Raw genomic sequence first — 12,435 nt, 5'->3', positions numbered from 1 at the left:
CTCACTTCAACCTCCACCTCCTGGGTTCAAGCGATTCTTTTGCCTCAGCCTCCTGAGTAGCTGGGACTACAGGTGCACGCCACCATGCCTAGCTAATTTTTGTATTATTAGTAGAGATGGGGTTTCACCATATTGGCCAGGCTGGCCTTGAACTCCTGACCTCATGATCCGTCCCCCCTTGGCTTCCCAAAGTACTGGGATTACAGGCATGAGCCACCACACCAGGCCGATATTTAATTTTTTAAATTAAAGTTATTACATTTGTGTATCTTCCTGTATGTGCTTTTAAAGTTCTTGTGACATTGAGTTACAGGGCTTTGACTGCTGGGTCTGAAAAGGACACCAAGTCCTGCTCAATTTTTAAAGATTGACAGCAATTAAAGCCCCATCTTTGGGCCCAGTAGAAGATGCCAATCAAAATCAACTGCATTCCTGAAACACAGGGACAGAAATTAAAGCTATTCAACTCCTCAAGGCCCATGGACTACCTCGGTAGAGGTGGGTGCGTGAGATTGTAAGGGCTGATTTTAAAGATAAAATAAGTTCAATTTCTCTATAAATTAATCATTAATGTTGAAGGCACACTGAAGCAAGACCAGCATATGGGCCCCTGAGTCAAATTAACAAGGTTTTCTTGAAGTATTAACTGTCTCCTATATAAAGATTGTAAAGGTTATGAAAGGCTTATGGAAGTTGGATCTTATGATCAAGATTAAAATTTTATAATTTTTAAATAAAATTTTGAAAAACAAATTTACTTGGCTTCTTGTGCACCTGTCCAAGATTAAGCCCGTTTCTTATGAGTCCCCACAGGCACCTGAGAAGGACACCATGGCCTACACTTGTGAGCCCTTATAATACCTAAAGCTGTTGTTTTAGAAATAAACAGATAATGGGGCCAGGCGCAGACTCACGCCTGTAATCCCAGCACTTTGGGAGGCCGAGGTGGGCAGATCACGAGTTCAGGAGATTGAGACCATGGTGAAACCCCGTCTCTACTAAAAATACAAAAAATTAGCCGGGCGCAGTGGTGCGCACCTGTAGTCCCAGCTACTTGGGAGGCTGAGGCAGGAGAATGGCATGAACCCAGGAGGCGGAGCTTACAGCGAGCCAAGATAGCACCACTGCACTCCAGCCTGGGTGACAGAGTGAGACTCCATCTCAAAAAAAAAAAAAAAAGAAATAAACAGATAACTAACATCCTTAGTGCCTCCTACTCAGCCTCCTTAATAACTCCCATCCCATACAGGTTTGCACCCCCAATAGATACCTATGGCCATGTGGTCACCTATTCAATCAGGTATAAATAACTTGTCTCTCATTTGGGATCATGAACCCAATGGTTACCAGTGTATCAATAACATTTGGTTTGGGGTCAATGTATAATAAGACAGGCAAAGCCCTATAATATACAATTATATAACATCACTTACCTGAGAGCTAAGCGGGCAATTCGCCTTATATTGGCTGGGGTTGAGGCTGCCATTGGCTTACCGACCCCATGGGGAAAATTTTCCTATCATGAGGCAACTCTTCAAAACTTTACTTCTTCATTCTACCCACTGTCTCATAAAACAGGAGACACTTTAGATACATTAAAACTCTCCCTTGATTCCTTTGCAGATATAATAATGGATGATAGATTAGCATGAGATTAATTATTGCTTGAACAAAGGAAAATGTGCACTATAATCAATAAAACCTGTCGCATTTATGTAAACACCTCAGGTCAAATAGAAGAAAATGCGCGTAAAATATATGAGCAAGCTGCCCGGTTGCATAAATATAACCAAGGCTCTGATCTCAATTATATCTGGTCAACCATTAGAAGCACCCTCCTGAGTCTCACTTGCTTCTGCCCTTCCTAGGACCTCTGTTAGCTATCTTGTTATTACTAATTGTTAGTCCTTGCTTGTTTATCTTCTTGGTAAACTTTGTGTCTTCTAGATTACAATAGGAAACGTCCCAACGGCTATGAAATGCTGGCAGATATTATGCTAGGGTTTAGGGATTTGAGTTCTGCACTTTTTTCTTTTTTGCTTTTCTATCATTTCTAAAGATGAGGCGAAGTGGGAAGACAGGGAGGTGTAGGTTCTAGTCCAGATGGAGCCATGGGGCCCTGAGTGAATAGGCAACCTCTGGAGCCTGAGTGCACCAGGGCTGCAACCTGCACTGTTGGTGCAGGTGGCCCTCCCTGGCTGGTCCTTGCCCTCGGAGAGGTCAGCCGTCTGTCCTTTGAGGAGGCAGCAGGACGGGGAGGACCTCTGTCCCCCACGTGCCATGTGGCCAGAGGAGGCTCCTGCCCCATCCTCATGGTGTGAGGGAGGGGCAGGGTGGGGCATCCTCAGAGGCCCTTAGCTCAGAGGCCCCGTGACCTGAGGGACAGCTCAGGAGGTCAAAGGGGGCCACAGGTTTCAGGCTGGCCCTGGCATCGAGAGTCCAGAGAGGCCTCCTGCATCCTTGCCCTTCTTCTCCTCACCTGGTCCAAGGCATTCCAATGCGAGGAAGTCTGGGGAACAGGGTGTGAGGGTCCTGTCTTGCTCTGTCCTGGACACCCCCAGCCTGATGTGGATGGGCCCTAGCCCTGGAGCACGCTGCCTTGTGTCTCTGAACCTAAGCCCCAGGGAGAAGGACCCCCTTCCACCAGGGGGTAGGGGCTGCTGTGTGGGCACTGGAGTGGGCTGAGTCCTGTTCAGTGAGGACAGCCGCTCTTATCACTGAGGCACCTGCCTCTGCACTGCAGGCCTCCAGAGCCCCTCCCTGGCCATCTCAGCATTCTGGATCCTTTTTCCTTGCTTTACTTTTTTTCTCCCAGTTTTTATCACCAGGGTGACCAGGAGCAACTGAAACAGCAGTGGAACATACCATACCAAGGGTTTGATAACTGTGTGCTAAGTGGATGGAGCCGGGCAGGGCACCAGCCTCCCTCACCCAGCGTCCTTGATGCTCCCCAAAGCAGGTCAGCAAGCCCGGGCCGGCAGCTTCAGGAGACACAGTGTGGCCAGAAGCACCTGCCTAAGCCTCAGGCCCCAGTTCCTGCACCTGAGTCCTGAGGGGTGCAGAGTTCTGTGCGGGCTCCCAGGTCTGCAGGGCCCTCGCAGAAAACAACGGCCTAGCCCTCAACTCTGGACTCAGGCCCTGGGCCAAGGCAGGTCTGAGTTTGCCTTGGGCCTGGGAGGGTGGGTAGGTATTGGGCAGGCTGAAGCCCAGAGCTCACCATGGAAGCCGGGCAGGCTGGGCTGAGTGTAGGCGAGGCGGGGAGGGTGTGACCAGTGCCCAGGGTCACTCAGATGCTGGCCTGGGGAGCAGCACCCTGCTGACAATGCCACCCTGGGCCCCCAGTGTTCAGGAGGGAGGTCTCCCCGTGAAGTCACATGTCAGACGGGAGGCCTCGCTCTTTCCAGCACAGCTCTGCCCACTGTTTGCTCCATGACCCACCCCCAGAGCTCCAGGCCAGGGTTCCAATCCTGGCTCGGTATGGGATATGGGCAACAGACCCGTTCCCTTTCCTGAGCCTCTGTCTCCTCTTCTCTGAAACCGCCCCCCGAGCCCCACCCCTATCACCCTTGGAGGCCTCACCCTGAGCAGGTCCCCACCCAGGTCACAGGCTGCACCCCTAGCCCTAGGGCGGGAAGCAGGCTGTGTGCAAAAGGCTTCCCCTGAGCGCAGAAGGCAAGTGTGGATGGTGTCCTCCCACTCAGGGGCCTGGGGATGCTCACGGGGCACAGATTCTCCCAGAAAGAAGCCTCTGGAGGTGTAATGGGCACCCCAGAGAGGGAAGGCGCTGGGGTTCAGGGTTGGGGGAGGCCACCTGTCACCGGGGACCCTGCTGTAGTGTTTGAATGCTGTATGGTGGGTGTGCAGCTCTAAAACAAATTTTGAAAAATGGGGGTGCTCAAATCAGGCCAAGGGGATGGGTAGGAGCTTGAATGGTAGCAGTCCCTCCCCCCGGAACGCTCTCCTTCCTGTGAACTTTCTGGGTCCATCCTCCCAGCAAGGAGGGGTCATAGATGAGTCGCAAGGCTCAGAGAGGTCTGGCCACATGCTCCAGGCAGCACAGCAAGTGCAAGTCCTGGGAACTGCCCTCCCACCCTCTGCAGGGGCGTCCTCCTTTGAGGGGCCAAGCTTTGCTCCCGTCAGGGCGGAGGCTGCAGCCCACGTGACCAGGGCCCTGGTCCAGACACAGCCCTGGATCCGGTGCCCGCCTGGGGTGTGCAAGGACAGAGGGTCTCTCTGGCTTATCCAACAGGTGTTTATTAAGGGCCTACGCTGTGCTGAGGCTGCCATTCAGGGAGCCCCACGAATGTGAGGCCTGGCCTCTTCCTCCAGGCCTCCAGGCCCCATCTCTGGAGACTCCCAGGAACTCACGTCGACTCCTGTCCTCCAGTTCTACTCAGTCCACTTCATCTCAGCCTTTACCGGGCCCTCCTGAGTGCCTGTCCCCTGCTGGGTGCGGGGGACACCATGGACCAGACCTGGCTCAAGTCATAGATGGGGTGGGCAGGGAAGGCTTCCTGGGGGAAGAGGTGCCTGAGCACAGGGTTAAGGGTGGAGAATGCTGGGCCATGGAAACAGCAGCAGAGAGGGTTGGAGGGGCCATCTGCAGGCAGATCTGTGTCACTAGAGCCGATCTGCCGGGTGGGAGTCCTGGAGAGGGCCATGGGAGGGTCAGGGTGGGGGACAGGGGTGCAGACATACATGGTCAGATTTGTGTTAGGATGTGCCTCAGGAACCAGGACAGGCTCCCACTGGGCCGGGTGTGTGAGGAGTGGCACAGAGGCCTGGGGCACCACACCCAGTGTGGGCTGCAGCGGGGCCCCCCAGAGCCTATAGCTGGCCGGGTCCCCAGAGCAGCAGGCCGAGTGCAGGGAGCAGCGCAAGGATGGCGGCAGCCGGCTGCAGGGCATGGGCCCCGCTGGCGTTGCACAAGTCGGTGTCACAGCACGTGATGTTCTTCTTGCCCACGTAGTAGTCCTGTGAGTCATCCACGCAGTTCAAGCTGCAGCCTTTGCTGATGACGGTCAGGAGGCCAACTGCGCCTGGGGAGCAGCGGGATCCGGGGATGGGGCTGCCCTGTGTGCTCACCCGCCTGACCTGCCCCAGGCCTCCTCCTGTCCCCACCCTGCCTAATGCTCTAGAGTCCCCCTGGGCTGGCCTCAGGATTGCAAGCAGTGCGAGGGCCTGGTCTCGGCCCTGGTCTCAGCCCTATCCAGATGTCCAAGGCAGGTGGACCACCCGCTGAGCATCAGAAATGGGGTGAGTGAGTGAGCAAGCTCAGGGATGGGGAGGGACAGACGGGTGGAGGAGTGGAAGATGGAGGATGGGGAGGGACAGACGGGTGGAGGAGTGGAAGATGGAGGATGGAGAGGGACAGACGGGTGGAGGAGCGGCAGATGGAGGAGGATGGCTGGAAGGACAGATGCTGGGTGATTGTTGGGGGTGCAGGTGCGGGACGGGTCGGGGACAGGTGGAAGGAAAACAGCACATAGATGCGGACAGATGGCCAGAAAGATGAATAGTTCAGTGGCAGAGACCTAGGCCTGGCGGCTGTCGTCCCCCCACTCACGGATGCGCGCGGTCCAGCACTGCTCCCCCAGCTGGGTGCAGTTCTCCACCTGCAGGCAGTCCTCGTTGCTCACCTGGGCTTTGCAGGAGTAGCACAGCAGGGCAGTGCCTGTGGGGTGGAGCGGGAGGGGCCTCAGAGGCTGCCTCATAGCTCTCCCCAGGAATGGGGGCTCCCGGGCAGGTGGGCCTCCATGGCGGTGGCCTGAGGAAGTCCTCGGCGCCCTCTTGTCACCCTCAATGTCTCCTCCCCATCTTCACGGCCCCCTCCTCGGTGCCTCCGAAATGTTGCCCTGTTTAGTCCCTCGGTGGCTGCTTTTGTGACCGTGTGTTTCAGAAGAGGAAGCTGCGGCTGTGGGGGTGACTGACCCCGGGACCCTGGGTCGGGAGGGTCCCACCTCAAGCAGAGCAGCTCCCTGGGACCCTCGGAAGCTGCAGTGCTGGGACTGGGCCGGATGTAGACCCCCGGGTCCTCGCAGGACACCCCCAGCACCTCCCCCTTGTGCCCCCAAAAGCACTTCTTAGCCTGAGGCTTCCTGTCCCATGTCTCCCAGCTCCTCATCAGCATCTCTACCCATCCCTCTGTCAGTCTGTCTACCTGCCCCCTAGGAGCCAGGCCCTGCCCCACGGTGGTGAAGGAGAGTGACTCCGTGCTGCCCCTGCAAGCCCCGGTCACAGGGGACGGCAGGGAACAGGTCGCTGCCTGGTCGTGCCAAGAGCTGCCCTGGAGGAGCGGAGGCTAGGGCGAGAGCCTCACCCCCTTCCTCTCCCTTCCTCCTTCCTCCCCCTCCTCTCCGTGTGCCCTGCAGGTATTACTCTGGCCCCCCCCCGGCTCACCCCTGCTCCCTTCCCTGCTGGGGGCCAGCCAAGGCCTCACCTGGCTGCAGGGCCAAGCCTGCCATCAACAGGGCAAGCAGCACAGCCTTCATGGTCACTGGTGGGCTGTGGTGGAGAGGGCCTCAGGTCACTTTATATGGCCTCAAATGGGGAGAGGCTGGACTGCCCACAGTCAACACCAGCGGGTTTCCTGGAGCCAGTGAGGGCCCCGGGGCTGGGCAGGTCCGAGTCTCCTCCCTGAGCGACCTGCACCTCCCTCTCCCTTTGTCCTTCTTTCCACCTCTGGAGGACAGAGCCTACCCAGGGCCATATCTCAGCCACCCCAGGCTGAGGGCTGAAACATCCTCAAGACCCAGATTATGCCTTTCCCACCTCCCCCACCTCACAGTGCAAGGCCAGACAAGGGAGACCCTTTCTCCAGACTCCTCCAGGCCTCGGCCTTCCAGCCAAGGATGAGGGCTCCTCCCTGGGCCCCGTGCTCCTATAGAAGCTGTGCCGCCCTCTGGGGCCCACGGCCGGCAGGGTGATGAGCCTTGGTCACAGTGTCACTGACAGATCATTAGCAGGTGCTGCAAAGGACAGGGGCAGGCGCTGTTCCGGTGTAAACCAAAAGTAACATTCTAAGGCCCCCCAGCCATCTGAGTGGAACCCTCCTCTTGGCAAGGGCTTTCTGAAGTTAACCTGAAAAACTAGTTCAGGCCATGACAGCAAAGGGTTGGATAGCCTCATTATCCCTCCTCCCTTCAGAACTCTGGAACAGCCAGCGTTAACATCAACACAGGCCTTCAGTCTGATGAGAAACATTTACCATCTATTGTCTCGGAAGCCTGCTACCTGGAGGCTTCATCTGATGATAAAGCCCTGGTCTCCACAACCCCGTATAACCCAGACATTCCTTTCTATTGATAACTCTTGCAACCGATTGCCAACCAGAAGATGTTTAAATTCACCTATAACCTGGAAGCCCCCAGTTCCAGTTGCCCACCTTTCTGGACTAAACCCATGTATATCTTCAATATATTTGATTGATGTCTCATGTCTCCCTAAAATGGGTAACATCAAGCTGTGCACTGACCACCTTGGGCACATGTTCTCAGGGTCTCCTGGGGGCTGTGTCACAGGTCATGATCCCTCATATTTGGCTCAGAATAAATGTCTTCAAATATTTTACAGAGTTTGGCTCTTTGTTGACACAGGGGACAGCCTCCCTGGGGAGGAGACCCTGTTGGATGGGCCTTCATTTATGGGGCATTCAGTGTGGGCTGAGCCCTGGGCTAGGTGCTTTACCCTCAGGACCTTGAGTGACCCCTCAGCTTGGAACTTTAGCTGCAAACGAGTCGGGGAAGTGCAGCTTTTAGCAGCCTCTGCAGTAGCAGGAGGCAGGGGCTAGGCCCAGGGCTGTATGGCCTCTGTCTGCCCCAGATCCCCTCTCCGTCCTGCTCCATGTCCTGAGAGGCTGGTCCAGCTCCCACAGGCAGGAGATGAGAGAGTGGAAGAGGCAAGTTCAGGCCAGCTCTCATGCCAGCCAGCTGGGCGGTGGTGGAAGTGACTGTGGCCCTCTAGAGAAGGCCCAGGCTCTCCTGCCAGCCAGCTAAGTGTTGGTGGCAGTAGCTATGGTCCTCTAGTACAGGCCTAGGCTCTCCTGCCAGCCAGCTGGGCGGTGGTGGCAGTGGCTATGGCCCTCTAGAGAAGGCCCAGGTCCCGTCAGCCAGGCTTCTCCCGTCCCCCGGGTTCTGGCCAGCCTCTGGTCACTGTGCTCTCCCCCTCATCCCTGCAAGCCCGAGGGGCTGGTGGCTTCCTGCTGCTGGCTGGCTTTGAGGGGGACTTGTGGCCGCTGCTGTCTCCTTCAACCTGACCCCTGCCTTTGTACATGGACCCTGAGTTAGATAACTCTGCCTGGCAACCCTCTTGGGTATGCTGTTGTTCCTGCCGGAAGCTGGTAGGTCCACTGTGGTCCGTGGCCCTGCCTGCTGCCGAGTGTGTGTCTGGAGGGAGACCGGCCCCTTCTCCCCTGACGCTCTCTCGTCCCCGCTGATGGTTGTCCGGCCTTCATTGTTACCTCCTCTCCTCGATTTTGCCCCTGAAAAGGCTCTGGCACATTTTAGGGGGTGGTGAGGATGTTGCAGTCAGGAAAAGTCTTGGGGAATCGGCCCCTCTCCCAGCAGGCCTGCACCATCCAGGAAGGCCTGCACCGTCCAGGAAGGCCTGCACCGTCCAGGAAGGCTGGTAGATGTTTCTGGGGTGTTCAGGGGACATCAGCTTCCCACTGTCTCACCTTGAGTCTGGGATCAAGGTGACACTACTGATGGGGGCAGGGACGATGCGAGACCCGACCTCCCTGGGACTCAGTGGCACCAGGAATCTGCCTTTGGGCTTCCCCCGGGGCTCCAGGTCAGCCCCTGTCCTTCTGAGGTCTCTCCTGCCTGCCTCCCTGGAACCCACTGGGTTGGGCTCTTTTCCATGGAAATTGTCTCTTCTCTGGCAAGTGAGGAGCCTGAGCCCAAGAGGGACAGGAACTTACTGGAGGCCATGCAGGGTGACTGCAGCCTCCCCCAGACTCCTTGCTTGCCCACTCTGCCCACCCAGAACTTTCCCTCTGGACACGCCCTCCAGCCCATGTCCTGTAAGCTCAGGACAAGGGGCCTCATACAGTCATGAACTGCTTCCGTGTGTGGCTGACAGCCCCTGTCCCATCCTCCCTCCGCCCCCGCCCCAGCTCGCCGGGGCTCTGGCCACTCCCGCACAAGACGTTTTCTTATCTGTCTCTGTGTTCAAGGTGCCAGCCTGGAACTTTCCGTCCTCAAATATTTATAGGTGTGTAACTGTTTGTTGATCTGATTTGATACACAGTGATTGCTGTAAGGCAGTGGTTCTCACGTGGGTGACTCTGCACCCCCAGGGAATGTTTGGTGATGTCTGGAGGCATCTCTGCTTATTCCAGCTCAGGGGTGCTGCTGGCCTCTAGTGGGTGCAGGCCAAGGAGGGGGCAACACACAGGATCCCCACCACAGAATCCGCAGCCCCAACATCCGCGCACTGAGGGTGTGGCTGGTCTGAGGATGGCCCCGTGGTCACGGCTCCTATACGGAAGACCATGGCTGTGACATTCCTAGAGCCCCACCCCTGACCACAGGTTGGGTTCTGACCTCACCCCAAAACTGAGCCCTCACTGTGGTCAGTCTGAACTCTAATCCTGGTTACCTAACGAGCCCTGGTTACAGCCCCACCCTGAGTCCTAAGACTAGTCACACCCTGAGCCCTGGCCCTGGCCACTGGCTGAGCCCTGATCCTGGTCACAGAATGAACCCTGACTGTGGTCACCCTCTGATTTTTGACCCTGGTCACAGGCGAATCCCTGTCCCCTGTCATTCACACTTTGGCTATACACTGAATGCAGCCTCTGAGCCTAAACTGAGCCTGGATCTTCTGGCAGTTCTCCTTTCTGGGAAGTTCTGCCACAAGGGGCATGGCTTCCTGCAGATCCTCATCTGGTGGACAGGGGCTGAGAGGCTGATGTGAGTGATAATAAAACTCCAGTCTCCCGGTCAGCTGGCTCTGTGTGAATTAAACTCTTTCTCTATTGCTATTCCCTTGTCTTGATAATATCATCGGCTGTATCTTGCCAGGGGTCAAAATGAACCCCCTGGGTGATCACACACTAGTGTATTGTCTTCCTTCTCTTCCTCTCTTTCTGATCCCTCCCCAGTGCCAGAATGGACTTGGTCTTTGAGAAGAGGCCCAAGGTTCCCTGAGTAATGGTAGGAGCACCTGGGGGAGCCCCATGCATCTTGGGGATCAGGCCCCAGTTCCGACCCCAGTTCCATGCCAATCTCCACTCCCCACCAGCACCACCCAAGTCCTGGGAGGCCACGTGATCCCATGTCCCTGAGGGGGTAAGCAGTCACACCAGGGATGGAGCGAGCCTTCCTGTCCCAGGAGACCCTGCCTTGGGAACCCCCATCCAGCGGCCCTGGGTTCCAGTCCCACCATGTGCCTGGTATGCCCCGTGACTAAGCGTCCTCTGCTGTGAAACATCTGACTCTAGCATGCTCAAATTCCTGCCCCACAGAATCATGTGCAATAACAACAGTTAGTGTGGCTTCAGTGTGACTCACCCTTGGCCTCCTTCCTCTTCTCTGCCAGTTGCCTCCAGGGACTCCAGATTTTCCTGTTTGCTCTTGGCCTTCTGCCCACCCACCCCACTGCCATGGGCCCAAAGCAGCCGGGTTCCCTGGAGATCCTGTCTTCCACCTAGTGCAGGGCATGAGGCCGGGGCCAGGACAGCCGGACCAGGCCCTGGGGCTTCTGAGAGCCGACTCACCTTGCAGGGAGTCCCACCACCACCTTCTGGGGCCCCACACAGTCCCATGCTGGAACACATCCCTGTGTGTAATTTTTTTTATTTCATGCAGCATTAATTTAAAAAATAAAGATAGCATGTCACTTGCAAAGCCACGCTGGTGTCAGTTTGTAGCATCTTTTCTTTGGAAAAACGCCCTTGCAGATCAGGAGGAAAACCCACTGATGCACATGGGGTGGCTGGGGGCACTCAGTGCCAAGCCCCCATTTGGGTTCTGGAAATTAAGGCCATGACTTGCAAGCTGTGTGTGTGTGATATGTGACTGTGAGGGTTTGTATGTGCCAACTATGTGGGCATGGGAGTGTGCCACATAGTGTGTGTGAGAGTGTGAGAGAGGATGCTTGTCTGTGCATGTGGATCAAATGTGCGAGTGTGTGGCATGTGTGTAAATGCAAGTGAGTGTGGGTGTGTGCACGGGTTGTGTGTTGTGTGAGCAAAAGCATGTGTGTAAATGTGGGTGTGTTGGGGCCACCAAGTCCTGAGGGCTGCGCAGCTTGGAGCCCCTCAGAGGCGTTTTCCCCCAAGCCCACCCAGCTGGGGCCCACAGGCCCTCCCCATCTCTAACTCCCCCAGGGCCCTATGTTCCCAGAGGAGGTGCCTTTTCCTGGCTCTCACAAAGGTGTCATCAGAGCCCTGCCCCAAACCAGCTCCCCTCCTGCCTGGGCACTAAGGTGGAGACGGGCACTGCCCCAGCCCCTGCCCCACCAGCCAGGCCCCTTGGCCTCCAATGACCCTCAGAACCACCCCCACCACTCTGCACCCTCTGCTCCTGCCACTCCCCTTTCCTGGAGTGAACTCAGACTGGGGAGGAGACCCAAGGCACACCCTTCCCTTCCAGCTGGGCACAGCCTCACCAGCACCCCCAGCCACCCCTGCTGTGAGAGGCCTGTCAGCCAGAGACCTCCAGAAGGAGGGCTGGCTGGGACTGCCCCAACCTGAGGCCTCCGGCACCTGAGCAAAGGACACTGCCGGGTACAAGCCCACCTCCAGGCAGAGGGAATAGCAGGCACGGGGGACGACCCATGGGCTTCGGAGAGGACAGTGAGGGGTTAGCTCCGGCGTGGCCTTGTGGCCCAGCGAGGACCTGAGCTGTATTCAGAGTGCACAGGCTTATTTGGGCAGGGGGAGTGACTGGCCCTGTCAAAGGCCACTCTGACTGTGGGTGGAGATGGGGAAGCCAGTGCAGAAGGAGGCTGGTGCAGTGGCCCAGGCATGGTCTGGGGGCTCTGCTCTGCGAACTTGGGGCATGGCTGGGGGAAGGGAGTCCTCAGGGCCAGCCCCCAGGAGACACTGGAAACTGCCTTTGTAAAAGTTTTAACAGTGAGAAAATGGTGATGGTGAAGGAGATCTGATCTAACCGACAGCCAGTTAATCTCCAAACTGCCCTTAGTCATTTCTGGGCATAACAGCCCTTTTCCAAAACTCAGCCATCTTTGTAAAGCTAACGAAAGGCCACCACTGCATGAGGAAGATGAGGGGATCTGCGCTCTGCTGAGGTTAGACTGAAACGATTCCCAGCCGTTATTCATTAGGAAGATGGGGGATCTGAGCTCTGCTGAGGTTAGACTGAAACGATTCCCAGCCGTTATTCATTAGGAAGATGAGGGGAGTCTGAGCTCTGCTGAGGTTAGACTGAAACGATTCCCAGCCATTATTCATTAGGAAGATGGGGGATC

At 56.4% G+C, this 12,435-nt stretch overlaps 1 protein-coding gene and 1 long non-coding RNA gene across 2 annotated transcripts; one reads left to right on the top strand and one right to left on the bottom strand.

The window, feature by feature from the left end:
- Positions 1–3,962: 3,962 nt before the first annotated feature.
- PSCA (prostate stem cell antigen) lies at positions 3,963–6,743 on the bottom strand. The gene is made up of 3 exons (XM_003819485.6): positions 6,440–6,743; positions 5,567–5,674; positions 3,963–5,039 (listed from the first exon to the last, which is right to left on the bottom strand). Exons 1-3 carry the CDS (start codon positions 6,489–6,491, stop codon positions 4,828–4,830), a joined length of 372 nt encoding a protein of 123 aa, XP_003819533.3. The 5' UTR covers positions 6,492–6,743; the 3' UTR covers positions 3,963–4,827.
- Positions 4,968–10,854, top strand: LOC117981534 (uncharacterized). Its single transcript, XR_004673115.3, has 2 exons — positions 4,968–5,256; positions 10,543–10,854. It is a non-coding gene; the product is annotated as an uncharacterized LOC117981534 (long non-coding RNA).
- The last annotated feature ends 1,581 nt before the right edge of the window (positions 10,855–12,435 follow it).

The sequence above is a fragment of the Pan paniscus genome, chromosome 7 (genome assembly GCF_029289425.2).
Source record: "Pan paniscus chromosome 7, NHGRI_mPanPan1-v2.0_pri, whole genome shotgun sequence".
NCBI classification, from domain to species: domain Eukaryota; kingdom Metazoa; phylum Chordata; class Mammalia; order Primates; family Hominidae; genus Pan; species Pan paniscus.
Note: the sequence above shows the minus strand (reverse complement) of the source record. Positions and strands in the feature narration are given on the sequence as shown.